This window comes from Drosophila bipectinata, chromosome XR, assembly GCF_030179905.1.
Source record: "Drosophila bipectinata strain 14024-0381.07 chromosome XR, DbipHiC1v2, whole genome shotgun sequence".
Lineage (NCBI taxonomy): Eukaryota > Metazoa > Arthropoda > Insecta > Diptera > Drosophilidae > Drosophila > Drosophila bipectinata.
The window spans coordinates 21,454,936-21,482,266 of NC_091735.1; the positions used below are offsets into that span (position 1 = coordinate 21,454,936).

Below are 27,331 nucleotides of genomic sequence, written 5' to 3' on the forward strand. Positions count from 1 at the left end.
AATTCGATATCCTCAAATAGGCAAAAAAAAAAAGGGAAAAAATCTGTTCGGTTTTAGCCAAATTATGGCCTTTGAAAGTTGCAATTTTGGCCATGTTTTAAATTCCATACTTTCAGGAGCTCATATCTTGGTCATTTTTTAACCGATTTTAAAAAGGAATACCATTTTGGAATCAGGAATTCAATATCCTCAAATATGCATAAAAAAAGGAAAAAATCGGTTCGGTTTTAGCCAAATTATGGCCTTTGAAAGTTGCCATTTTGGCCATGTTTTGAAATCTACACTTTCAGGAGCTCATATCTTGGCCATTTTCTAACAGATTTTAAAAAGGAATACCATTTTGGAATCAGGGATTTAATATCCTCAAATATGCATCAATAGGGGGAAAAGTAAACAACAAAATTTTTGCTCAAATTTTGAAAAAAATTGTGATGTTACCCCTTTGGAAAATTTCAAAAATTGTGAGAAAATTTCGTTGTTTAATTTTTAAAATATTTTAATGCAGGTTTAAGGATATTTTAACTCTGTTTAATAAATGGTATGTCTTTCCCAAATCGGTTAAGAATTAGCTGATTAGCTGGTTTTTAAAAATTTCAAAAAATTGAGTTTTTGGCCAAAAATTCTTTTTTTTTGTTTAAAATTGGCCAATATAGTTTTTTTTTAGGTTAGATATATAGACCATAAATCTGGCAATATATAACCAGATCAGAAAGATATAATATTACAGAAGAAAATAATTATTTTCCTCTTTAAAAATACAAAAAAATTTTACCAAATTCTATAAAATATTAACTAAAATAACAAAGTTTGTTAAATATTTATCTATAAAAAACAAATGATTTTTATTAACTATTTATACTTGTTACACATTCATAGTTATTGTTTATTATTAGTTGGTGTTCTCTCACGATTATACTTTTGATTATCCTTTTCAGTTGCCTGAGCAAATCATTTAAACTTTAGTTTTTAATTTTTTATTTTAGTCTTGGGCTTAGTAACGTTCGATTTTTCGAATTATATCGTTTATCAAAATATATGGTATATTTTTCATATAAAATATAATAGTTATATAATGTGTATATGTGTATAGTTAATAGGTAAATTCACAATGAAACTTCAAAAGTACAATAGTAGTCAAATCGTTATAAAAAACTTGTATACAGGCATATTTAGTCTAGACTTTATCGTTAAGTATATATATATTAATATATATATATATAGTTATTCGTATGATTAGGCTTTGATGTGGCTGTGTTAGTAGCGTGTTGGGCTGACCATGATGTACACTTTAAAATTCTAAAATTAAGCGATAGAGGGCTTAACTAATTTTATCATAAAGTAAAAAGCATTAGGTGCTATATCTATATGAAAAAAAAATACATTTTCGACTTTGGTCCAGTACTGAAATCTCGGATTTCGTTAGTTTGCCAAATAAAAGTAAGCAGGTGTCCTGGGATGTTCTACAGGATGCAGGATGTAGTTTTTTGAGCAATTTCTTTTCCTCTCTTAGATGTCTAAAGTAGGTTTTTAGATTTATATATATATATTATCATTTCCATTTTAATGCTGAGACTGTACACTGGGCAGAAGTGTGGGAATCCTTTTTGGGAAGGTGAAATCCTTTCTATTAGTAGTCCAGGTTGCCCTGGGCTCCCGTGATTATGGCATCGATCCAAATGCGGGCCGCGGAATCGGAGGCCGCCTGCAGATTGTAGCTTCGCTTTTTCGTTTTCACAATGAATGTGCAGTGCGGCCGGCCGCTCTTCGAGGCATTCAGGTGATCCAGATAGACCTCGTCAATGGTCTGTGAAGGAAAACATAATAAAATATATGATTTTCTTGGAAAAATGCAGATCCTACTCACCGCGAAATAGGCACCGCCTCTGGGCTTCCTCTCCGATTTGTCGGAATAATATATTAAAGCACTCCTCTGACGGTCCAGAACAAACCAGCGACGTGACCATGTATGAAATGTGGCTCCCAGCTTGTGAAGGTAACTGTCCGAAAATCCAAAAATCAATTAAAATATCTTGTTTATAGAAAGATCGAAAAATAGTCTTACCCCCGACAGCTGTGGGCATCGACAAAGACATGGGGACAGAGGTCAATCTGATGGCCGGCAGTTTCGATGTGATGCCTCAGGTTCAGATCCGGCGAGAAGATGGGCAGGTAGCGGGTGAGTGGTCGCTGGTGCTTGGGAAGAACGCGTTTCCTGTCCGTGCTGGCTGTGCTGCCGCCACTGCCGCTATTCCCGCTTCCGCTACCCGCCGATGCCGTATCCTGTGAGTTGCTATTACTGCTGGCCCTCTTGTTGTTGTTGCCCTCCGCCGACGAGTCCAATCCGTTGCTGAACTTGGGCGCCTCGATGGCAGCATCGCAGTTGTTGGCCTCCGAAAGGGGTCGGGGACTGCGGGTCACCATCTGGTTGCCAGCCCCACCACCGCCTCCACTGCTGCCACTCAGGCCCAGGGCAAGGGCATGGTGTTCCAGTTCCGGTTGCGAATGGCGTTGCTGGAAAAATAAAATTTTAAGAAATTAATGAGGTATTTCAGATTTCAGATATCTTGTATATTCACTTTTCAATATTTTATTTTTTGAACAAAAACCAAAAATAATAAAATTTTTTTTAAATATTAAAACTAATCTATTTTACTCACTAAATAATACAACTCCATTCTCTGACGTGCATTGGCATCCGTGCGTCGATGCTGCACGTAAGTCATCCAAACAGACATTTTTAAAAAATTAATATCTTTTTTTTTTTTTTTAATAAAATGTATTATTTTGTATTCTTTTATAAAAAAAAAAAACACTTGTGTTTCCTGTGGAAACAAGCAGCTAACTAAGCTATTTGCCGAACAGCACTGTGTTGTGAATCTAAATTCCGATCCGCGACCGATTCCTATAGCCTCCGACGAGCTACTTGCCTCTCGAGAACTGAGGCGAACATGAACATTGTCCAGGCGGGCAGACTGGGAGGATCCAGTTCGTGATCGGAGATCGGAGATGATGGCCAATTATCCACCATAATGTGTGGCCATTGAACGAGAGAAGATAACGAGATGCTATGGCCAAATATCTGATGAAAATTTGTAAACAAATATCAGCCAAATATCGAGCTAAAACGTAAATACTATAGACCTCTGCGTAACTTGCCAAAGAGCCAAACAAGAATTTAGCAATTAGACCAAAAATAAAACAAACATTGGCCAAAAGAACAATGGAAAAAGTTTACAACTTAAGGGGAGAAAATTATTACCAATTAATTAAAGATAATATTTATAAATATATAACATTTTTCCAAAGAAGTAATTATTATTGTAAGAGTACTACCTCTAGAGAGAAATACTACCAAGAGAAGTACCGGGTATTATAAACTACATATATGAATTTTACTAAGAAGATTTATAGAAGAATATTATATTTTTTTTAATCCCTAATATTTTTAAGATCTAAACCATTGTACCATTCGCAGCAAATATTAAACTTATTAATAAAGTGTAGTCCATATAGAATCGGATCGGCTATTGAGAGCACACGCAAGTTGGTTGGGAAAAGGAGGGGGAGCTGGTGGGGTGGTCTTTTAAAATAAACATTGGCTAAAATAAAACAGCTAACAAAAGGCCGAGGCGGCCAACAACTCGTGACTAACGAGCCGGCGATAGATTTGATCGTCATCAGAAAGCCCATTGAATGAATAAGAGCTATACACTTAAAACAAATTTTATAAATTAATAAATCAATTAATTCTAGCCTTTTATGAATTTTAAACCAACAAATAATTACATTTATTATTAGCACTCGTCCAAAGTATTTTCAAATTATATTCCTTAATTATTGGTTAATTTTGTCAAGTGCCTGAGAATCTCTTAAGAATTTGTCACTTGGAATATTTATCTTGGCACTCGAAATAAAACTCTTAATTTATTTTAGCTTTTCGGCTCTTTCTTCTCTTTCGCTATTTAAATGATCTTGAAACTAAAAAAGAAAGCATAATATTAGGGTAATATTAGGGTAATTCATGATAAATAAAAAACAAGAAATACTATTTCGTTTTGGATTTATAAATCAATCTATAATGACTAGCCATTTAATATAAATTAAAACGATTAAGAAAGTAATCTATGGAGTTATCTTTTAAATTCCAATCAAGGTTGTTCCTCAAGGTAACAACTTCGAGCATCAGTGGATGGACATTATCGACCTATTTAGGAGGGGGCTTTCGTTATCGAAGAATAAACCCCCCAAAACAATGCACACGTTGCCTCTTATCGTTTGGCTCTATCAACACACACTCAGTAATTGCTGAGAACACTGCAATTCTCCAATCCAGTATAGAGTTCCATCACTGCCTCCTTACAAATAAACACTTTTCAGGAAATTATTGAATCATTAATCAACATTCTGTGGAATTATAAATTCGACTACCACCTCCTACCTCCCCTCCTACAAAACATTACACTTGTTTATGATTTGGAACGGAAACAGAAAAATACGACTTGGGTGGGTGTTGGGTGGCCAGCGAGTACGAGAGTATTATATGGGGTCAGTGGCGTAGTGAATGCGTTTTCCTTTTCGCGGAAGCACCGGAAAAACAACAATTTCCATTAAAAACAAATCAGTTGGAAAATCTTTACGTTTGTTTGGCCTAGGTCATCATTAATTTTTGTTTTGTTTTTTTTTGTTTTTTCGGGGTCAAGAGTTTTAATTGTTATAGACTGTGAGAAAAATCTTAAATCATAAAAAAATTACTCTACTATTTTTTCCAACTAGATCTTTAAAATTTTCTGGATTTTTTTTCCAGTGTAGTTACCTGTTGAGGTGTTGCTTCTGTGGTGGCTATTGTTGTTGGACTGCTCCCGGTTGACTTTCTGTTTTTCACATTATTCTCCTTATCGCCGTTTGTCTTTCTCGCCTCCTCCTTCTCTGTTGTGTCATCTGCTTTATTGAGCTTTTGCATCTCGGCCTTCTCAAATAATTTCGCATCTTTGCCGCCGCTGAGAAAATTTTAATTAAAAATATTTAGATATAAATAATGGCTATAAAATTAATATAAAATGGTATTTTTTTATTAGAGGCCTCCCTAAAGCACTCCTGAGGGCATATTTCAATATTAACTTTAAAATACTTGTTTTAATAATTTAATTTAATTTATAAATATAAGAAAAACACTAATTAATATTGTTATTATTTTTTTATCTTTATAAAATCTTTTGAAAATTATTTAAAGGTAACTTTCTTTTTAAAAAACTTCACTTAAAAAATGTTTAATATTCTCTAATTTCACAAAACCACTCATAAATCATAAATTAACTTTTATTTAACTTTATTATCACTTAAGTAAATGCCTATTTTTATGATTTTTAAGGTGTAAACTATTTAATAATCCTCAGGTGGTTTATAAAATTTATTGTCTTTTTTTTCTTTACCAGCATGGAATCATAGCATTGATTCGATTCATTATTATTATTTAGCATGACTCACTCCACCGGTGGAATTATTATATTGCCCTATTCCCTATATCATATGTATATTCCACAACCGATTCCGATACCGATGGCTTTTACGCTCGAATTCCGACTGAAAACTGAACACTGAATACAACTGACTAAGCGGGCGGACTCCGTCCGGTTGGATGCACAAAACAGTTCCGAATCCGATGGATCCGAAGCAACAGTTGGCACACAATCAAAGCCATATATATATATATATATACACATGTACATATAGGTACACTATACAATCAGCTGATAAGCTTATCAGTAATGTGTGAAGGCAAAAAGAAGTACAATAAAAAAAACGAGGCTTTACAAGAAAAAAAAGGTACAAAAAAAAAATGCAGAAATGCAATTAAATCTTAAAAAATATATCAAAAATATATATATATATAAAACTACAATTTAAAGTTAAAGTTAATCATCCGCATGTCGCGACTGTCGATTTTGTTTATTTTTTTTGTTTAGGTTTTCAATTCAAATTTCAAAATAATTCGACAACCGGTTCTCAAGAGGGTGGAGTTACCCAAGGTGGTGCGAAGGGGGTGCGGGGTGCGGGGTGACGGGGGCTAGTGACTTTGGGCCACACATTGTTTGGCTATTAGCAACAAAGTTTGATTAATTGTACAGGCCCGAGTTCAATGAGCAAGCCAAAAGGCATTTTTAACCTTACACTAGACAACAAAAGTTGAGGTACAAGCTATAGGATATATAATTATGGGTTTGGCTATTAAAAAGTATTGCTAATTTTTAAAGATTTAGTAGTAATAATATTTAAAATTTTAAAAATATCATTATTTGTTCCAAATATTAAAAAATAAATTATATTTTCATTTAATTTAAAAATATAACCTAACGATACTGTCTATTTCTAATCTCTTAAATGACTTGAAAGCAAAAAATTATTAATTAATCATCAACAAAGTTGATTACAAATTAAAAAGAAAAGATTACTCATGTCTAATAAACAAAAACATATATAAACAAGTAATAGATATGATATAATAACATATTAAATAGAAACCCAAAGCCCTAGTTACATACAGGTATAATTAGTTCAAAATATGAAAAAGGCTTTAAAAAATGATAAAAGGGCTTTAGTGTTAAGGATTTTCTAAGCATTTAATATATGGTAATTAATTAATAAGAATAAAATAAAGTTAACCTATAAGGAACTCTAGAAATTGCTTTAAAATTAATAAAAATAAAAGAAAAAATTTCAAAAACATTTAAAAGATATTTTAAAAGGAATCAAAGAAAAGAAATCAAATAGATTCCATCAATATATACACATTATTTTTATAAAACTCATAACGATCAGAATAAATAAAAATCTTCAATAATTTCCCAGTCAAAAAATAGTAATCTTCTTTTGCTGTCTAGTGTAAGCTGCACTCCAACTGCAAGTGTTTTCTTGCAGCCTGTTCTCGCTAATTAACTCGCTCCGGGGGGGCACACTTTCAATTAGCTGGCCCGCTGGAGCTGGTGGGGGCTGGGCAACTGGAAGAGGAATGGGGGTCAACTCACTTGGCGTTCGTCTCCAACTGTTCCATTGATTGCTCCATCGATTGCTGCTGCTGTTGGTGCTGCTGGGTGGAGAGCAAGTACTGAGTGCGAGCCTCGTCATGACTTTTCTTCTTCAGGTCGTAGATCTTTTGTCGCTCGTGCTCGATGACCTGATGACCTGTGGGGTATAATTATAATTAGTTTTCCAGCTTAACTGTATCTGGTTCTCTAAAAATATTCCCATACCCTGCTGAGCCAATAAGAGCTTGCGATTCTTTTCAATCTCCTTGATGCTGTCAAAGATCTTGGTGCTGGCGCCCTGGCTGGCCGAGATGGGGGCATCGTTGGCCACCTTGCAGCTGCGATCGATGTCGTCCTGCGACGGTACACGACGCTCCAGAGGATTCACCTCGAAGCGATCGCTTTGGAGGGAGAGGTTGAAGCTGATCTGCTCGCAGCTGCCACCGTTGACATCCTCGAAGAGCTGGAGGGGCAGGCGCTTGGGCGTGCTGGTGGTGGCCTCGATTTTGTGGTTATAGAACATATTCTCATTCACGCTCTTCGACATCAGATCCTCCTGATTGCGCTTGGGGCAGAGCAGCTCAGCGGATCCGAACAGGGACTGGGACATTACGCCGTTGACCAGATTGCTGCTGCCGCCGTGATTGGAGGCCGGCGAGTTGGGCGGCGTGGATTCCTCCTCGTCGGGACCGATTTGAATGCGCAGTGCCGCCAACTCGGCTTCGAGGGCCAGACGTTGCTCCTGGCGCTTCAGTTCCTCGTGGCTGGCATGGTGTTCGGATTCCTCTTCAAAGTACTGAAACTCCAGATCCTCGAACGTCTTTCTATCGCTCTCCAGGGACTCGCACACCAGCTGCGACTCCTCCTTCAGGCAGGCATTGTTTGGTTTCTGCTTTAACATGGCTCGCAACCTGAAATGCAAAGGATTTCGAGTTAGTTTCGGGTTATCCTTCAAGAAGGACACTCACTTCTTCAGCTGGTCCTGCTTCATTTCGATGGACTGCTTCAGCTTGGCCTGTTGATTCTCCTCCATGACCCGGGTGGCGTTCCGTTGGGCCTCCAGACGTCGGATCTTGTTCTGCAGGGCCTGGAGCTGCAAGCGCGGTGATGCAGTGGCGGGCAAGGGCTGCTCCCCCAGTTCCAGCTAGAAATTCAAAAAAAAATATTAATAAGCGTGGAAGGATATAGATGACAAGGACTAACCTCTAGGGTATCGATACCCGCCGTGGGAGGCAGCTCCGCCAGTTCCTTCTTGACCAGCTTCCGCCGTTGAATCAGTTCCCTGCGCTGGCGCTGCTCCAGGTGGATGCTCCTTGGCGCCGGTGCTGGTTTCCGGCTCATCTTTGGCGACTGGGTCTGGACTTCTTGGGGCTGCAGGTTCAGGGTGAGATTGTTGATGTTCTTGTTGCTCCGCTTGGGCGGCACCAGGCGATCCAGTTGCTGCTGCTTTCTCTCAAAGGACTTGAACAGCTGCTCGTAGTCCCTCTGCTGGTTGGGAGCTGGTGGTTTGGGCGCCAGTGGTGGCTTCACCATCGGAAAGGGCGCCGAAACCACGGCCGTGGATGCCTGCGGCAGGGAACTGATGGCCAGCGCGAAGGCATTGCCGAAGGATACATCTTTCTTTGGAGACATGCAGTTGGTGCGGATTTTCGTCCTCGGACTTTGTGGCACATACTTTCCACCAGGTCCCGGACCGGGTCCTGATCCTGACCCCGGACCTGGTCCAGTATTAGAGATACTATTGTTCACAAGATTCTCGTGACTAGCTCGAACCGCTGGACTCGGAGCTATTCCGTTTCCATTAACGCCAGGAGCTCCTCCTCCTGCCCCAGCTGGGACATGTATCTGGCCGTTGATCTCCACACGATTGGGTCCCAGCAGTCGGACATTCTCGTAGCCGGAGGAACTGCTCAGCATAGCTAGGTTGGCGGTGCTGCCGGCCCCCGATCCGGCGCCCTGCTGCGGGAACGGTGACTTGTTCTTGTCCCGCGGCAGGGAACCATTCGTCTTGATGCGATTCTGGACGATCGGCGAGGAGGTGATGCTGGAAGTACTCGATGTGTTGTGCGGCGGATTAATGGAGTTGTTTCTATCCGCATATTCCGTGCAGATCTTGAGCATGTCCTCCAGTTCAGGACCTCCCCCGTTGACCGAATTGTTGATCTCACTGTTGACACTGTTCATGGAGTAGATCTGGAGTCCCCCCGTCTTCGGATACCGATCGTAGCGATCGTTATTGACTTTCGTCAGCAGATCGGGTTGACCCTGGGGCTGTTGCTGCTGGTGTTCCTTGTAAATGGCCGCATTGCTGGGCACATTCCAGTAGCCACTGTTGCTGCCAACTCCCTTGGCGAATTGGTTGTTCAGTTGCTTCTCGTTGCGATGATTCTCGGCGAGATTGCGGGCAAAGCTGGCGTACTTCTGGCCCAGGACATCTTTGGCGGGCATATTGACGGTGACCAGATCGGAGCTAAACACCTTGGGGCACTCCAGTTCGTAGGCCGATGAGTTGTTGATCGGATTTATAATGCTCTCATAAAAGGACTCCAGTTCCAGGGACTGACTTAGCTCGTGGGCCTGACGTGCCGATTGCGTGAAATCGATCTGTGGCATGGATATCCTTTCGTTGGAGCCCATCGCCGATCGCATCATTTGCGCCTCGTCCGGATTATTGAATCTCAGATAGTTGGAATTGCCAATGGTAATCATTGCCCCCTGGCTGAGTTTGGTCTCCTCCAGAATCGGAGATCCGTCGATTAACAGCCGGCTATCCTTTTCGGGCACGAGAGTTACTTCGTTGGCGTCGCTCCTGGAAAATATTAAATATCTCAGCTTAGTTTCTAGCACGTGTTTTATTTTTTTTTATTTTATAAAACTAATCTAGTATTTCAAAACTAGTAATATTACCTATAAATGGTGCAGTGCAGCGGACGTACTCCGCTTCCATTTAACGAGATGCTGCAACTGGGCGCCGATCCGATTGTCGTGTCACCTAAATGGGAATCCAAACAGAAGCTATTACTAAAAATCAGAATCTTTTTAATCTTTTTAAGAACTTAGTGTTTTGAGGTTGGAATATTTCGTCAGGCCAACATTCATTATTCCTTATCTTAGTCTCTGTGTCATCTCTCCCTCTCCCTGAATGTATTTACATACATTTTGTCATATATTTTAAGCTTTTTTTTTGGTACAGTGGGGTTTACAATATAAAATTTTATAATATGAAAATCTTGTTCTTACTTATTTATTGTTAAATGATATCTGACTTTTTAAATTTTTATTGATTACTTTTTATATTTATTTTTCATATTTTTAACAGTTTTTATTCCATAGTAGACTGACTAAAAAAATAAAATAACCTCTGAAATCTCAGCTTATCGCATTTTGCTTCATTTTGTTGTCTTTTGTGCGTTGTCTTTCGCAATACAGCTTCTTCTTCTTGTTGTTGTTGTTACCGATTTCGGGGTACTTTGCTTTTCGCTTTACAAATGACCTTGTCCGGGCCGAGCAAGAGTGCGAGGGAGAGGAGGGCAGAGCGCACGCGTGGCCGCACCGGCAACCAAAACATAAATGACACGCACGCGTGCGCGGAAGAGAGACAAGCGGAAGATGCGCGACAACAGAGAGAGAGAGGGAGAGAGACATGTAACAGTGCGTGAAGAATTGGGGTTAGGGATGGGGAGGTAAGAAGATAACAGGTAAGATAATATTTAAAAATTTACTTTAAATATTATTATTTTTTATTTGTCTAATTTTTATTATTTAATTTTTTATATATTTTATATTTTTATTATTTCGTGTCACGACTATCGACTCACCTATATGTATATAGTGAATGGTAACGGCGGTGCTCAGACGTCCTCCGCCCAGTGAAACGAGATGCGGATCCGAGGCGGCGACTCTCAGCGATGGATCCTTTTTCGTCAATGACATCTGCAAAAGAGGAAGCATAACAGGAATTTTTAGAGAGGGTGAGGGAGAGCGCTCAATTAAATAACAGGAATGCACACGTACAGACAGACAGGCACACACACGCACGCTACAGACACCTGGGGACCTGGTCGGCATAAAATTGGCAGCTGGCCGATAATTGTTATTGTTATGGGGTGTTTTGGTTATTGTTAAGGGATAATAACGGCATATGTGTGTGCGTGACAAAGCACGTGTCCTTATAATGAGCGTGTGGGCGAAAAAGTATGCTATTTTTCAGAGAAAACTACACTTGAAGAAAATCTTGAATGAAAATTTTAATAAACAATAAAAATATAATTTTTATTTTTTTTTATTCACACGTCTTGCTTGAACTTGCACGTCTCTGACCGCTAACTTTCGAACAACTGTTTTTCCCCAACTTCCGAAATGATGTCACAAGCGGCTAGAGAGGTAGTGACCCCATCCGAGTGGCGTTTCCACTCGGTTTCTGCCTTCGACTCACGCACTTGTAACTCGAACCGATAAACTTGCACTCAAAAGCAACAAAAACAACAACAAAAAACAGAAAAAAAAGCAAAGCCAACAACATCAATCAAACAACGACAAGACATTGTGAAAAATGATTTATGTTTATATACATTTATATATATGTATGTCTATATAACTTTATAAGTAGTGGTAGGTAGTTGGCTCTATAGATTGAAAACTTTATCAGGCAAACAACGTGCGCTCCCATTTTCCAGTTATCCAATGTGGAACGGACATCAAAGACACACACCACTAGATAATATTAATTAATATTATTAATATTAATAATATAGATATATTTCTCTTGAAACCTCTTTAAAAAAAAAAACCTCCATTTCAAAACCACATTCAAGTACTATGTATCTCCCACCTCAAAAAATAAAACATTGTAAGCTAGTGTTATCATATTTTTGACATGATCATGATGTCTATAATGACTATAATGATGATGATCATGGGATGCCGCCACTTAATCGCAGTCGCCTTTTTTTTTCCCGTCCCGTCCCGACCACTTTTGGTGTTTATGACCCAATTCGGGATTGTTTCAGCTTCGTTTGCGTCACTCCACCAAAAACACACACACCGATGGGGGGAAGAAAGAGGTGCAACTCTGGGGGAGGGATGGAGGGAGAGGGGAAAGTATTTCGTAAAATATTTTTCCAAAAAAAAAAATAGGAAGGCGGGAGGGAGGTTGGAACCTCGAACGCAACCATTTCCGTGCCCCAAAAATAAAAGTGAAAACTTTTAATGCCCCAATACTGTGACTTCCTCCTCCTCCTCCTTGTCTTCTCTTTCGTTTTCACCTTCCGTGTGCTCCAATGTTTATCTTCTCCCTCTTTTGGCTTCCACACATGCTTTACCTGTTTTTTGTTGTTGTTGTTGTTGCTTCTTATCAAAAAGGCCGCATTTTTCATTTATTTGTTTTTTTTTTTTGGTGATTGATTAGGCTCATATCATATCATAGCCTGGCCATTAAAATATGGCCATAATAGCACTGTGGATGCTGTAATTCTTTTTAGGTTTTTAGGCCTAAGACTATAAATACCCGGTAGTTGGCTAATAGTTTTGGCTATTTTGAAGGTCTGAAGGGTCAGAAGTGGAGGAAATAGTACTTCCACAGTTTTAATACGATAAATACCCGGTACTTGTCTAAAAATGTTACTTTTTGAAATAAGCTTATTAGCCAAAAATGGAAGAAATAGTAGTTTTAAAAGTTAAAGACTATAAATACCCGGTACTTGGCTGAAATTGCCTATTTTAGGGAGCTTATTGGAAGAAAATGGAGAAAAATATTGATTTTAAGGACCTTAATGGGCAATGTGGGAAAAATATTATTTCCAAAGGTCGAAGGTTTTGAATAATTCAAAAATTTAGAAATAAATTTTAAGAAATCAAATAAGAAAATCAGGCTCATCAAAATATTTCAGTTTAAAAATTTAGTTCATAAAATATTTTTCGGCCCAAAAAAATCAAACATTTTATTAAATCCATATAGATAATCCTTGGGAGTCTTAAAGTTACCCTTAGACGATTATTACATTAAAAGCAAAAATAATTCAAAAATGTAGGAATCAAATAAGAAAATCAGGCTCATCAAAATATTTCAGTTTAAAAATTTAGTTCATAAAATATTTTTTCGGCCCAAAAAAAAATCAAACATTTTATTAAATCCATATAGATAACCCTTGCGAGTCTTAAAGTTACCCTTAGACGATTATTACATTAAAAGCAAAAATAATTCAAAAATGTAGGAATCAAATAAGAAAATCAGGCTCATAAAAATATTTCAGTTCAAAATATTTAGTTCATAAAATTAATTTTTCGGCCCAAAAAAAAATCAAACATTTTATTAAATCCATATAGATAATCCTTGGGAGTCTTAAAGTTACCCTTAGACGATTATTACATTAAAAGCAAAAATAATTCAAAAATGTAGGAATCAAATAAGAAAATCAGTTCAAAATATTCAGTTCATAAAATATATTTTCGGCCCAAAAAAAAAATCAAACATTTTATTAAATCCATATAGATAACCCTTGGGAGCCCTTGGAGATACCCACTGATGTGCACCTTAAAGGCAAAAATAATTCAGCAAAAAAAAAAATTAATAAGAAAATAAGACCACACATTTGTTATATAATACGCACTTAAAAAAAAAAATGAGAAGCTAGATGTGGATGGTTCGGCTCCACACCGAGTTCTGATGAAAATCACATCCGCCCGCCTTTAAATATACTCGGGACAGGGCAAAAATGTCCTAAAGCCTTCAAGTGAAATAAGGGATTATTTGGTGAAAGGCGATTAAAATTTTTTTCGCGCAAATGGTCACACTTTATTGTGCAACACCTTCACATGCTTGGTTTATGTTACAAATTTTGGATTTTATTTACATTTTTCTCTAAAAAAAAGGTATAAAAAAAGTTAATAGAAAATAGGAATGGAGGAAAAGCTTTTCGACCCTTATACTTTCTTGACTCTTATTAGCCATTTATTAAATGACATATCCATTAACAAATTATTGAAATACATATCTTGTGTAATTTATTTTTCCTCAATTGCATAAAGCTTTCAAGACCTCTCGATCTTTCATTTTTTTACCATCAAGCATCACTTTCATTTTTTGTCTAGACGTTTCTGCTTAATCATCATCAGTATTTTAATTATTATAATCAAATATAATGACGATTCTGAGGCTGCATCATCATCATCATCATCAGGCTGTCATTACAACAAAAAAAAAACATTACGAAATGAATTTTTAGCTTTGAATCTCTATGTTTTTCTTGGCTGCATGTCTTACAGAATACTGTGTGGCACGTCATCCAATGTGACTAGACACATATAGATCGGTTGTAGAGGAGAGAAAAAAAAAGTCTTAAATAAAATCCACAAGATGTGTAATAAATTACAAAAAAAAAAACCAAGAAAGAAAGCCCAACAAAAGCAAAATTAAATAGCCTGGAAGAGAAAACAATATAATCAATACGAAATCGAATTCGAAATGAGTCAGAATTTCTTCAAGATCCAACCATTCAACTATGTATATATTGCCTCCTTTCCTCCGATTTGTTTTATTAGCGACCAACAACAACAACAACAACAACAAAGGTATTTCAATTTTATACCGATAAGATAAACACTGAACAGAGATATGCGCCCCAAGCCTCGCATTCATTATGTAAAAGCTTTCAATGCGATAAGAAACATAGATAATGGGTTATACATAAAGCTATATAGTCGAGGTTCCCTTTAATAGATCTATATTTTCACTGAAGAAACTCTAGCTTGAAGTTAAATATTTATCTTAGTGCCAATTCTCAATTACCAGCTATTGTCATTATCCCTTATTTTCCTCAGATAAATATTATAGTCATATCCTATAGCTATGAAAGAAAACCTTCCCCTTTTCAAGTCCCTTGGCTGGTTTGTTTGCCTTGAGCTGGCGAGCTCCCCCAGTTGGTAAATACAATTTTTGCCATTTTTAGTTGACTTTATTTATAGAGCCAATACAGATGGTACAGAGAGAGAAATTCTCTAGAGACTTGACTATATTACCCCTCTAAAATAATAATAATTTTCAATAATATTTCTCTTGGTGTACCATCACTCATAATTTTGAATATAACGCGGCTGGGAGGAGGAACCTGCAAGATGCATTAACTTGGCCAACTGTCAATATTTTCGATTGACAAAAAAGCCATATTTGTTTACTTTTTTTTGTTTTGGGGAGCTGTCACTTTGTTTTTGGCCAAAAAAACCAACACATTCCGCAGACTAGTTTTTTGTGGCTTTTTTTTTGGGAGCCTGTGGGTTGCGTTTTTTAATGGCATTTCGATGTTGTTTCAAAGTCAAATAAATCTTGAAAAGTGTAAACCACCATGGGACGTGACCTGAAATGAAAGGCTAGAATAATTTCTAAAAAAAAAAAACCCTTGAATGTGAGAATTTCCGGCTAATAGAACTATTCACTATTATGACAAATATTCAGTGACTTTATCTTGGCTATATAATATTGAGAACACGAACCCTGAATAAATCATGTTTACCCATTCAGAGTAGTACCCTAAATATCGTGAGACCTTCGCGGGACACTAAAATGTGGAGCACACTGACAAAAAAAAAAAAACAAAATAAAAGACTTGTTTTGAACTCATTTCGTGTGTAGGTACCTGGGGGCCAAGCCATTTAGCCATTTGGTTATTAGACATTAGACATGTGCATATTATGGCGGCTGACACAATTTGCTAGCAAATGTTGTGGTTATAAAAATACAGATATCATTATGTATGCTAGCCAAAATAATAAACCATTTTTGTATTTTTTTTTGTTGTTGTGCCAATTGTGAATTAAAATTATAAGCAAGCGTAACCAAAAACAGAAACATAAACAAGATCAACAGGGCCAAAATAATAGAAAATATAAATAATAGAAAAAATTATAAAGGAGTGTAGATTATAGTGTAATAGTATAGAAGTATTATTTATTTAAATATATTTATTATCATAATTATTATTATAATTATTTAGAATTTTTTTTTTTTGGTATAGAGTACGCTTTATAAAGTATATATATATTTTTTTTTTGTAGTAAAAACTTTCGAAAACCTTTATATAATTTTCGAAAACCATCCCTAACAGCAACAAGCTTTTCATACTTTTTTTTAAAACTTTATTTATGTCCCATAACTTATGGCTATTTTATTATATTTTTTATATTTACGACAAAGTTACTTGAATTTTTAATACGTGATTTTTTATTTTTTTTTAGAAAACTTACAAAAAAAAGTGGCAAGGTCAGGCGACACAATTACGTGCCTACCATAACAACGAAGGGGAGTGGTCGTAGGGCGTAGTAAACCCCCGCTGCGATACGCCTATGTATGTATGCCTTGTGCATAACAAAGCGCAACCCATATTTGCCAGCACACCACCTGCCACACCTCCCACACCTCCACCACCGCCCTTCTTTCACCCGACACGCCCCCATCCCGATTGGGCTCAGTAATGTGTGAAAATTATCGTCGTTTATTTTTTTTTTTTTACCTCAAAGGTTTACGATTGTCAAAGGGACTTCCTGTTTAACTTAAAGTTACACTGAAAAAAATGTATTTATTTAATTTTTTCTAAAATGTAGGTGATTATATAGGAGTCTCTGGTCTTTTTTATACCCTTGCAGAGGGTATTATAATTTTGTCCAAAAGTGTGCAACGCAGTGAAGGAGACATCTCCGACCCTATAAAGTATATATATTCTTGATCAGGATCACCTCCTGAGTTGATATGAGCATGTCCGTCTGTCCGTCTGTCCGTCTGTCCGTCTGTCTGTTTCTACGCAAACTAGTCTCTCAGTTTTAAAGCTATCGTCTTGAAACTTTGCACACACCCTTCTTTCCTTTGCACGCAGTATATAAGTCGGAACGGCCGGGATCGGCCGACTATATCCTATAGCTGCCATATAACTGATTGATCGGAAATGGTATAACTTTGGTGTTTTTAGAGTTAGAGAGTTCAAATTTGACATGAGAGCTATTTTTGGCAAAATAATACGACATGCCAAATTTCATAAGGATCGGCCGACTATATCTTATAGCTGCCATATAACTGAACGATCGGAAATGACCACACTTTCGTGTTTTTGAAGATAGAAAGCTGGACCTTGGTACAGATTATATTTTTGGCCAGTTAATCCGACCTACAAAATTTCATTAGGATCGGCCGACTATATCCTATAGCTGCCATATAACTGAACGATCGGAAATGACCCAACATTCGTGTTTTTGAAGATAGAAAGCTGGCACTTGGTACACATTCTATTTTTGGTCAGTCAATCCGATCTACCAAATTTCATAACGATCGGTTGACTATATCTTATAGCTGACATATAACTGAACGATCGGAAATGGTATTTGGTAGAAATATCAACTTTCGAATTTTTGAAGATAGAAGCTTGGGACTTTTTTTTAGATTCTTTATTGTAATTAATTGGTTTTATTATGATGTAATCATAAGGATCGGCCAACTATATCCGATGTTTGCGATATATATCCGGTTATAGCTGCAAGGGTATATAAACTTCGGCTCCGCCCGAAGTTAGCTTTGCTTTCTTGTTTTCATATATAATCTTAAATATTATAATACTATTATTTTTCTTAGTGCATCATTAGCATCTCCCACTCCCACCCCCACAAAAAAGAGAAAAGTAACTGTAAATTGTGGGCGCCACTTAATAAATCCGTCAAAAAGGCCCACAACTTGTTTGACAAACTCAAACTAAATGATGTTAAAAATAAAAAAAAAAATAAATAACCATTTTTCCCATTTTTTCTGCAAGTCATTAAAAAATGTATTCACTAATCATCTTGTTTATGACTCCATTAACTATAAATTTTACACACCTGTCATTAAAATCAATTGAGAAACTAAAACAAAACTAACAAAAACCACTGTGAGGTGCTTTCGTCACTAAAAAAAATTAAGATTATACAAATTTAATAAAAAAGAATGGTTAGTTTTTAATTAGTTTTAAATCTATTCTTTTTTAAGTTAAACTAAAAAGATAAGGACATTTTTTTAAAGTGCTTTCGTCACAAATATTAAGACCATAAAAATTTAATGAAATATAATAGTTAATTTTAATTTATTTGTAAACCTATTCTTTGTTAATTTAAACTAAAAAGGCTCTTTTAAAAGAGGAAGAAATATTTCTGAGGTAATTTCGTCACAAACAAAATGAAGACTACAAATTTTATAGTCATAGAATGGTTGGTTTTGAATAATTTCTTAATCAATTTTTAGTTAAAGTCATTAAAAGATGCTTTCATCACAAAACTCAAGATTAAAATTTTATAAAAAGAATGGTTACTTTTATTAAAAAATAAATACAATTTTAATTTTGAAAAAAAAGCATAGGTCAGTTCCACCCAATATTAAAAAAGACTCCCACATGGCACATCTTCCATTCGTCACAAAAATGGAACACAATTGTTATTCGGTTCGTTAAATAGATAGAGATGGGCGTGATTTTCATGGCAAGTTGTAGAAAGCGATCCGATTCCCCACCACTCCACCCCTAACCGATCTCTAGATCTCTAGATGTGGGGGGCCCCGTTGAGTGGTCTCTGTGTGTCAAGTGGCTTGTTAATTATGCTCATGACTTGAAGAGAATTACCCAAAAATGGGGATTTTCTCCCTTTTCGGAAGCTAAACTTCTTCTACCGAAAAAATAATAAAAAAAAAAAAAAAAAAAACTAATTAACACACCATTTCAGACAATTCTCAGCTGCTTGACTCGCCGCCGTCACTGGCACTTGCTTTTCCTTCTCATCTTCAACCAATTGAGTTCAATTGAAGTAACTAACAACAATGGGACACCATTTATGAATCATTTGTGTGTGTGTTTTTTTTAAAGATATACATACATGTATAGGGAGAAAGATTTTTCAAAAAAAAAAAAAATTAAAGGGGAAACTGCATGCAAATGCAAACAAATGCGTGATGTCATCAACATCAAAGCAATTGCATTTTTTTTAACAAGACAACAACAACTACAACAAAAGGCGAACAAAAGCCTAGCACAGTTGGCCAATTTATAAAAGATTTTATATACATTTTTTTATACTCTTTTTAGGAGATTTTTTTAAAAGAATTATAATAATAGTTATGGTTATAGTAAAAAAAGTAGTATATTTAAACTCAATTTCAGTGACGAAAGTAACTAAGAAATGGGATAGAACCGTCAAACAATGCCTTAAGGATTTAATATTCTAGTAACGTTAATTTTTTAAAGAATTTTAATAATAGAAATGGTTTTGGTACTAAGTATTTTTGAGATCTATTTTTTAAAGCTTTTAAAGTTGAATTTTAGCATCAAGAGCGTATGGAGTTCGACACAGCTGGAGGAGAATACTTATTTTTTTTTTCTTTTGTTCCTTTTTTTTGTTTTTTTTTTTTTTTTGTCAAAAGCTTAAAAATATAGATACGATTAGAGTACTTAGTACTTAGTTTATTTAAGAGTCTTCTAAAGATAGTTTTTCGATTTTTCAGATACATTTCTAGCTACAAGAGCATATAGAGTTCGACTCCGCGTGAGGTAAATATATTTTTTTCCCTTTTTTTTCATTGCATGTAGCCGTGTGTGGGGGTAAAGTAATTCAAAGCAAAGTGAAACAAAACATGCTTTGACTTGGATGACTTCATTAACGGAACGCGCAGAAAAAACAAAGCTCCGCCGGCTTACAATCTCAGAAAGTCAGTGAAGGAAACAACAAACACTGACGCCATTTCTCAAATTATTAATAAAATTAGTAATAGTTCTTAAATATAGGTAACCTTAGGAGTCAGAGTGTTTTTAATTTAATTGGTTTATTGATTCAATTAAAGTCAAGTTTGAGCAAATGGATTTAATTAAATGGCAAGTCCAAGAAAGTCCAGCAAGCGAAGGCCATCTTTGTCCCACGCATAGTGCGTAGTTGTATTAAATTGAGGGATATATATACTATATATATACTTAGTATCCAATGGTATAGGTTTGTTGAACTCTACGCAAAAGTATTGTTTTTATACGTACGGAATGGATGGCCGGGACCGGAAAACGGAAGCCCCTGTTTTGGTTTTGTTTATTATTGTCTGCATTTTTATGCTGCCGCTGTCCATTGTGAGAATTATGAATGTGCGTTTATGGTTACCGGGTTTATGACAATGGCGGTGGGGAATGGTTATAGGGATAGCTAGAACGGATGGATGGTAACTATGGGGAATACTTGCTACTACTTGTCACTTCACTGAATGGGCGACTAGAAACTAGAAAAAAAATAGAAAATGAAAAAATGAAAAACTGAAAACAGAAAGCGGCTAAATGGAACACATGGTGACATTGCAATGGGAGCAGAAACCACGACGACGTAGACGACGATGTCGTTGCCAAAGGTGTCGCCTCCAACTAACGCCACATGTGTCACCCATGCTACATACACTGAGAGAAACTATTCAATTACACCTCTAAAAAAAAAGAAATATTTAAGAAATATATATCTCTCAGTGCATATCCATATATTCATCACTCACGCATACCGACATAGACGCACCATTAAAGATCAGCGACGGTGACAAAGTGCGTCCGGTTTGAAAAAAAAAAAAAAAAAAAAAGTGTCGGATGCAAATGTGCAGAGCGATGGCCAGAAGGGAGTGGGGGGTAAAGGCGGCATGACGCTGGGGGAACCGTTAGCATGGGGGAGAAAACAATATTGGCAATGCACAATATTGTTTTTTATAATACCCTACCTAGACAAGAGTACATCAAGTAAGCTATAAAGTTGGTTTGTTTCAGGGTTTTGTTTTCTAATTATTGTTTATTAAGGAAGGGCTAAGAATTAACCTTTTAGGTGTACTATTGCAGTGACGAAAGCATGGTAGCTAGATTATAAATCACAAAAACAACTTCTTTTACAACAACTTCTAAGGTTTTAAACCCGTAAAATAGTTATTCTAAGAAGAGCCTTTAAGAAATAATATTTCAGTGATTTCAGTGACGAAAGCTCTATAGTTAGTTTATATATTAGTTAGTAGTATATCGTAGTAGTATATTAGTGACGAAAATATTCGCTTATTTAAGATTTTAAAATAGCCAAATATATGTACATATTCTTAGAAGATTCTTACAGAAGCTCATATTAAGTTTAATTCCAATGACGAAAGCTCTATATTTTGTATACATTTTGATGACGAAATCAATTACTCATTCAAGATTAGAAAATAATTAAATATTTATTCTAAGAAGACTTTAAAGTTTAAACTAAGCCCTAAGGAGGTCAAATTTCAGTGACAAAAGCACTCTACTTCTGCTAAATTTTAGTGACGAAAGTAACTAAGAGATAGGATAGAACCAGTAACGAAAGCACTATAATGAAGTTATAACTTTTAAGAACGAAAACCCCATCTCAGTTAAGATTTTAAAAGAGTTGAACATTTATTCAAAAAAGAATTTAAACTAAGCCTTGAAGATGTAAAATTCCAGTGACGAAAGTACTATATTTGCAATACATTTTAATGACAAATAAACTAGTTAAATTATTATTTTAAGAAAAGCCTTCTAAAGAGGTCAAATTTCAATGACAAAGGACCTATATTTGCACTTAATTTTAGTGACGAAAGTAACTATACATTTAAGATTTTCAAAATACTTCCAAAGTACTACCTAAAATATCATTAAATAAATAGGAAAATATTTAACTTCTTTACCAGTCTTCTCTTCACTATTAGATATAAGTTAGAAGATTAGATACTATTCTATCAGTATAAGTATAAGCCTATAAGATTGCTATTAGATAGAAGATATTCTACAATTTCTTTTACAATTCCCCACCATCCTTTTTTAATGAAAACCAAGTTAGAGTATCCGAAATTCGCTTTACTTTCTACTAGCTATCTGTTTTATATTCATTTTGCTGCAGGGAGGGAAATTGAAACATGTGCAACGGTGGAAGGAAAATGCCTCTGTGCCTCTGCCTCTGCCTCTGCATGGCTTTTCTTCATCATTTCCCGACCAGCTGCAGCACAATAAACTGAACTCAAAGTGTGAAATGGAAAAACACATAAAAAAAAAAAAAAGAATTGAAAAAGAACAAAACACATGCTGGTGGATGCCCGTGGAAATGCTATAGCACAGTGGGTCACAAAGTGTTAAAATCATAAAAAGAAGAACGGCCCTTGCTATATTTTTTTTTAAATGAAACGGAAACTCATTAAAATAAAAATTTTAATTAAATGGGCTGGAAACAAAAACAAGATCTTGGAAGAATAATCATAAAAGTAGATTCCAGTGAACTCCTCTGAAATGTATTCTGCATATTAAGCATAATTTTTTGCTGAAATCCAAGAAGATGAAAGGAGAAGACTGGAGATGGAGAATCATGAGTGGTAGGGGAGAAATGGGAGTCTTCTTCGCAGAAACCATCCATCTTGCACTTGATGCCAAGCCATTTAATGCTTTGCGAATCAAAAAAAAAAAAAAAAAAGCAGGAAACTTTAAAGAAATGCCCACCCACAGATATGAAAATCATTTCAGGCCATACACACCATCTGTTTATATATATATATCTATAAAAACTATATAATGCTTATGATGACATTTATACGAGGTGTCTGGAGAAGGAATTGGCGCCAACTTACTTCAGAGAAGTACCGGGTATGAATGGATGGCCAAAGCCGGCTAAAACCTAACCATTTAATATATGGCCATAACAACAATCGAGTTGGAAAAAAATTCAAACTGTCCAGTCCAACCCACCTCTTAAAAAAAAAACTAATAAAATCCAACAAACATTAAAACAAGACAACGTGTAAAAAATCTATAAAAAACCAAACGGGTTGTGGAAAATAAAAATAAATGACAGACTCGAAAAGCTAATACTCTGAAACCGATTCAGAGATATCGATTAGAAAATAATCTTAATTGCTAGTCATTATTAAAAGCCAATAAAATGCAAATTCATTAATCTTTTAATTATTATTTAATACTTGTAAAGATTAAAAAGAAAATAAATAGATTATAAAGACTATAGTGTGTTAGTAGTTAGTTTATATTTTAAGTGTAATTTATTTTGTCAACTTTTGAGAAATAATTAAAAGTTTATATAATTTTTTAAGGTTTTTGCTTGTATTTTTATATATTTTTTGAGTCACGTTGATCTGAGACACGTTCCACTCGCATTTGAAGCATTTTTTTTTTTAGCCCAAAAAAAAAAAAAAACAACAAAGGAGTAATATAAACCCCGAACAAGTTCTCGGGTAAATAATTAAATATGTATCTTGGCCTTTATATATAGGAGAGCTTATACATATGAGAGACGCTTGTTATTTGTGTATTTAGCTGGGCTATTCATTACTGGCCTTGCCATTCCCGCCCGCCCAGTGATGCCAATTTTGAAGTAATTTACATAATTTTAGTTAGCAACTTGTTGGGGCTTTGTGGTCCAATAGGGAACCAAACTAAGCCACTGCCAGTTAGGTAATTGCCTCTAAAGTAGCTTCTAGATTTTATTTGAATTTTTTTCATCAAAAAATCGTTAGCATTAATCTAATTTTTGAAGGAATTTAACAAGCAAATACTATATTTTTTTTGGAATAGTTTAAGGTCATTTTGATTTTGATTTTTTTCCAGTGTAGTTTAGCAATTTCCAGACCTTTGTTAATTTTCTTCAGGATATCAGGAAATACATTTTCCAAGAGTGTGTTAATTACACACTCTTGCTGTCCAATTGGAACATCTATCTATCCAACCATATCCGTATCGGTGTATCCATCAGATGCATCTTCTTCCAACGGGAAGGTTATAGAGCCAGTTCGGAGTTCATTGTTGTTGTTTTGCTTGCTTTTCAGCAGCCACGCCCCAAAAGGAAAAGCAAAGGAAAATAAAGAAACCCGCAACTGAACTTTCGCAACCCCCCCAATACCCCTCCCCCTGCAGTGGAAGACTGCAATAACGCCCCTTTCCCCAAACAAAGTTGAGACTCTCTGCAAAGTGACCCACTCACTTGAGAATAACCGTCTCCTTGTGGCTATCTCTTTCTGGCTGGGTGTACCCGTCTCTGTTTGGCATGTCTGAGCTGCTTTTTATGGAAACCGGCTAAATTCCATTTGATTTGGAAGTTGGGCCAAGAGCCAAAGCCTTGTCTTAACGTCTTGCCTTGCCTTTTCTTTCTTTCTCAGCACTGAGAGAAATTCTTAAGAGTTCTTTAAAGAATTGTAACCAATGAAAATAATTACCAATAAGATTTCTTTTTTTTTTCTTTCAGTGTAGTCGCATTTCACTCGATGGCAACGCCGACAGCGACGTCAACTGCGACTGCATCTTGGCAGCTGTCAAGGGCGCTTTTTCCGTTTTTTTTTTTTTTTAACAAAACAGGGAGGGAAATACCGCCACAGAACAGAAACCAAATGGTATTTGCCTTTTATGACCAAGGTGGTGGTTATTTAAATGTAAATTATAATTAAAATGCATACCTTACGGCCTACGACGCTGCCTGCCGCCTTCAACTGTTGCTGCCGCTACTGTCCTGTTGATTATGTACTTTCTGCTTTTCCCTCAGAAACTTTAATGGAAATACAAATGTCATACAGGAGAGCGTTAATATTTAAGCAGAATATCTACTTCTGACAATAACATTAACAATATAATATTAAAAAAAAAAAAAAAGCCGCGCGCAAACAAACGCTCACACACACACACACACACACAGAGGCAAACGAGTTTATTTGCTGCACACAACAAAAACAAAAAGGAAACCGCAAGCAGTCAAGGAAAAAGCGCGTTTTAATCCTAAATTATTTTCATGCACTAACATTTTCAGAGTTTCAGAGCCAATAATCATCAGTAATGTATGTAAGCGATTGCCGCAAAATCAAAACAAAACACTGCGAAAGTGCGGGCTTCAAAAAGGTAAATAAACACACGCAAATCAACCGCCGACGCGAAGCGTTCGTCTATTCGTCTTTGAAAACAAAAAAAAAACCCGACAGCGACAATATTTATTTCTATCGAAATATCGATGATTAATAACTATCGATATTGAGTGTAGCCAGATGTGGGGAAATCGAAAGAAAATACGGTATTTTTTTGTTTTATTATCGATAGTTTCTTGCAAAAATCGGCTTTTCAGTTGAACAGTTAAAAAAAATAAGGTTTTAATAGGTACTTTTAAATTTTAACATTTAGTTGAGGTTTTATTTCATTCAAGTTTTATTTAAATGAAACTTTTTAGATTTTGGTAGATTTTGTAGGTATTAAAAGTGTCATCTCTAAGCTCAGCTGATCAGCAGTGTCCTATAAGACCTTAAAAATAAAATAAAAACGAAGTTGCAAGATAATAAACCTAAACCCATTGAAAAGGCTTTTAAATAAAATAGATAGGCTCATTATTGAGTTATTATAAAAATTTCCCGCCCAAAATTTAAATTTCGTAAACCATTGTCATAGTACCATCCCTAAGTGTGACCCTCAGCCGGCTGTGGAGAAGGCGACGCAAAAGAAACTATGGTGGAGGGGGTGGAACACACAAACAGCGAAAGGGAAGGCAAAGCAATCAGAAGTAGAAGCTATAGAAAGAGAAACGGAAACGTAGCCTAAAGCGGAACAAAGAGGAGGAGCTGTCGAGCAGCAGAAAATCCGCATCACTAACAGAAAATTACGGAAAAAATTGGAGCTAAACGGAGTTTAGGATGAACAACGGATTCAGCACCGGCGAGGAGGACAGTCGCGGCCACACGGACCAGACCTGCTGCCTTATCGATGACATGGAGAGGTGTCGCAACCAGGCCGGCTATGCCAGCTATTCCAAGCGTATCCAGAAAACGGTGGCCCAAAAGCGGCTAAAACTTAGTAGTGATCCCAGTGCCCAGCACATATACATCTGTGACCATCACAAGGAACGCATCCAATCGGTGCGGACCAAGCGGAGGCGCAAGGACAGCGAGGACGATAGCAACGAAACGGATACAGATCTGCACGAATTCCCCGATCTATATCAGTTGGGTGTTAGTACGCTGCGTCGATACAAGCGCCACTTCAAGGTCCAAACCCGACAGGGCATGAAGCGGGCGCAGCTGGCGGATGTGAGTAGAGTCTCCCCTACACCCCGGTCGCATATATTTTAGTTTCTTCGTCTCGGGTTTTTATTTGCCAGTCGAAAAATATACAGTGCTGGTCGCAAAAATATGTACCCAAAAAAATGTCGATTGATGAAAATCTATGTTACTTACAATTGCCCTACAAAGTGAATATGTTTGGTGACCTAGTTTGGGTTCTCAATCAAGTTTGGTGTTTGTGAAGTTGGTTTTAAATTTAATATTTAAATACTTATGGTTTCTGTAAAGTTAAAGTTTAATATTTTTGTTAATATTCTTAAAAAATTAACTACAAACAAAGGAAAATTTTGTATTTAAATCAAATCAGAGAAGATCTTTAATTTTCTTTATAGCTTTATTTAATATTTATTAGATTCTCTAAATAATTACCTTTTTTTTTAATATTTCCAGACCATTATGAAGCACTTTAAGACAATACCCATCAAGGAGAAGGAGATTATCACATTTTTTGTGTACATGGTCAAGATGGGCTCGAATAAGTTGGACCAAAAGAATGGCATTGGCAACGACACTACCTGAAGACGCAGGGGCGGAGGCCAGGTGGTCAGGTGGCATAGATTGGAGGAGGACGATGCCGATTCGGTCTTCTCATTTTAATGCCAACCCATAGACCAACAACCGCCCGCCACCCACAAACGCTCATAATATTGTTGCTGCATTTGGTGTCGTCATCGAATACCGAGACCGAGATGTCAGAGCATTGTTCATCTATAAACGACAAGGAAACGAATTGTGTGAAAAAAAAATACTGATAGCGAAATGTCCTTTCCATCTCACCCACTGCCCATAAATCTCCTTCCCGATCACTTCCCAACAAAACAGATAAGATTACTAATAACTTTAAATTATAAAAAAAAATTGCAATGTAAAACTAAACGAAAAAAAGGTAAAGTAATGTGGCAACTGGTGCTCCCAAAACAAATAAAAAATAGTCTAAGTTTAAGCGAAATATTGTACAACATAAAAGTAGCATTGGTCTGTTGTTAATATTAATAGAGCTCTTTACTGTAAACACTTTTACACTTATACATATATTACATAAAAAAAATAAACTATGTAAATTTACAAGAGAATTAACACAAAAAACCAACCACTGAATCAAACACTAATTCGTATTCTTAGATTTACGACGAAAGTTATTAATTTCATCGTTTTTTATTATATCTCATGTTAATTGGGGATGGCTAGAAAACGAACAGAACCTACCAAC

The 27,331-nt window shown here is 36.2% G+C and overlaps 2 protein-coding genes across 5 annotated transcripts; one reads left to right on the plus strand and one right to left on the minus strand.

Annotated features, from left to right (window-relative positions):
- Positions 1-817: 817 nt before the first annotated feature.
- Positions 818-24,980, minus strand: LOC108127183 (pleckstrin homology-like domain family B member 2). Of its 4 annotated transcripts, none has more exons than XM_017244084.3 (12): positions 24,820-24,980; positions 24,481-24,569; positions 10,841-10,955; positions 9,930-10,014; positions 8,226-9,831; positions 7,991-8,166; positions 7,248-7,933; positions 7,023-7,179; positions 4,814-4,997; positions 2,063-2,511; positions 1,865-1,997; positions 818-1,804 (listed from the first exon to the last, which is right to left on the minus strand). In XM_017244084.3, exons 3-12 carry the CDS (start codon positions 10,953-10,955, stop codon positions 1,628-1,630), a joined length of 3,768 nt encoding a protein of 1,255 aa, XP_017099573.2. In that variant the 5' UTR covers positions 24,481-24,569; positions 24,820-24,980; the 3' UTR covers positions 818-1,627. The 4 variants fall into 4 exon arrangements, with proteins under 4 accessions (XP_017099573.2, XP_070139162.1, XP_017099575.1 ...); XM_070283061.1 differs by having other exon boundaries at positions 24,931-24,946; XM_017244086.3 differs by lacking the exons at positions 7,023-7,179; positions 7,248-7,933; positions 7,991-8,166; ... (3 more) ...; positions 24,481-24,569; positions 24,820-24,980 and adding an exon at positions 5,430-5,592.
- Positions 24,981-25,507: 527 nt separating this feature from the next.
- On the plus strand, positions 25,508-27,318 carry Sap30 (SIN3-associated polypeptide 30). Its single transcript, XM_017244132.3, has 2 exons — positions 25,508-26,088; positions 26,512-27,318. The coding sequence occupies exons 1-2, from the start codon at positions 25,696-25,698 to the stop codon at positions 26,638-26,640; spliced, it is 522 nt and encodes a 173-aa protein (XP_017099621.1). The 5' UTR covers positions 25,508-25,695; the 3' UTR covers positions 26,641-27,318.
- Positions 27,319-27,331: the final 13 nt, after the last annotated feature.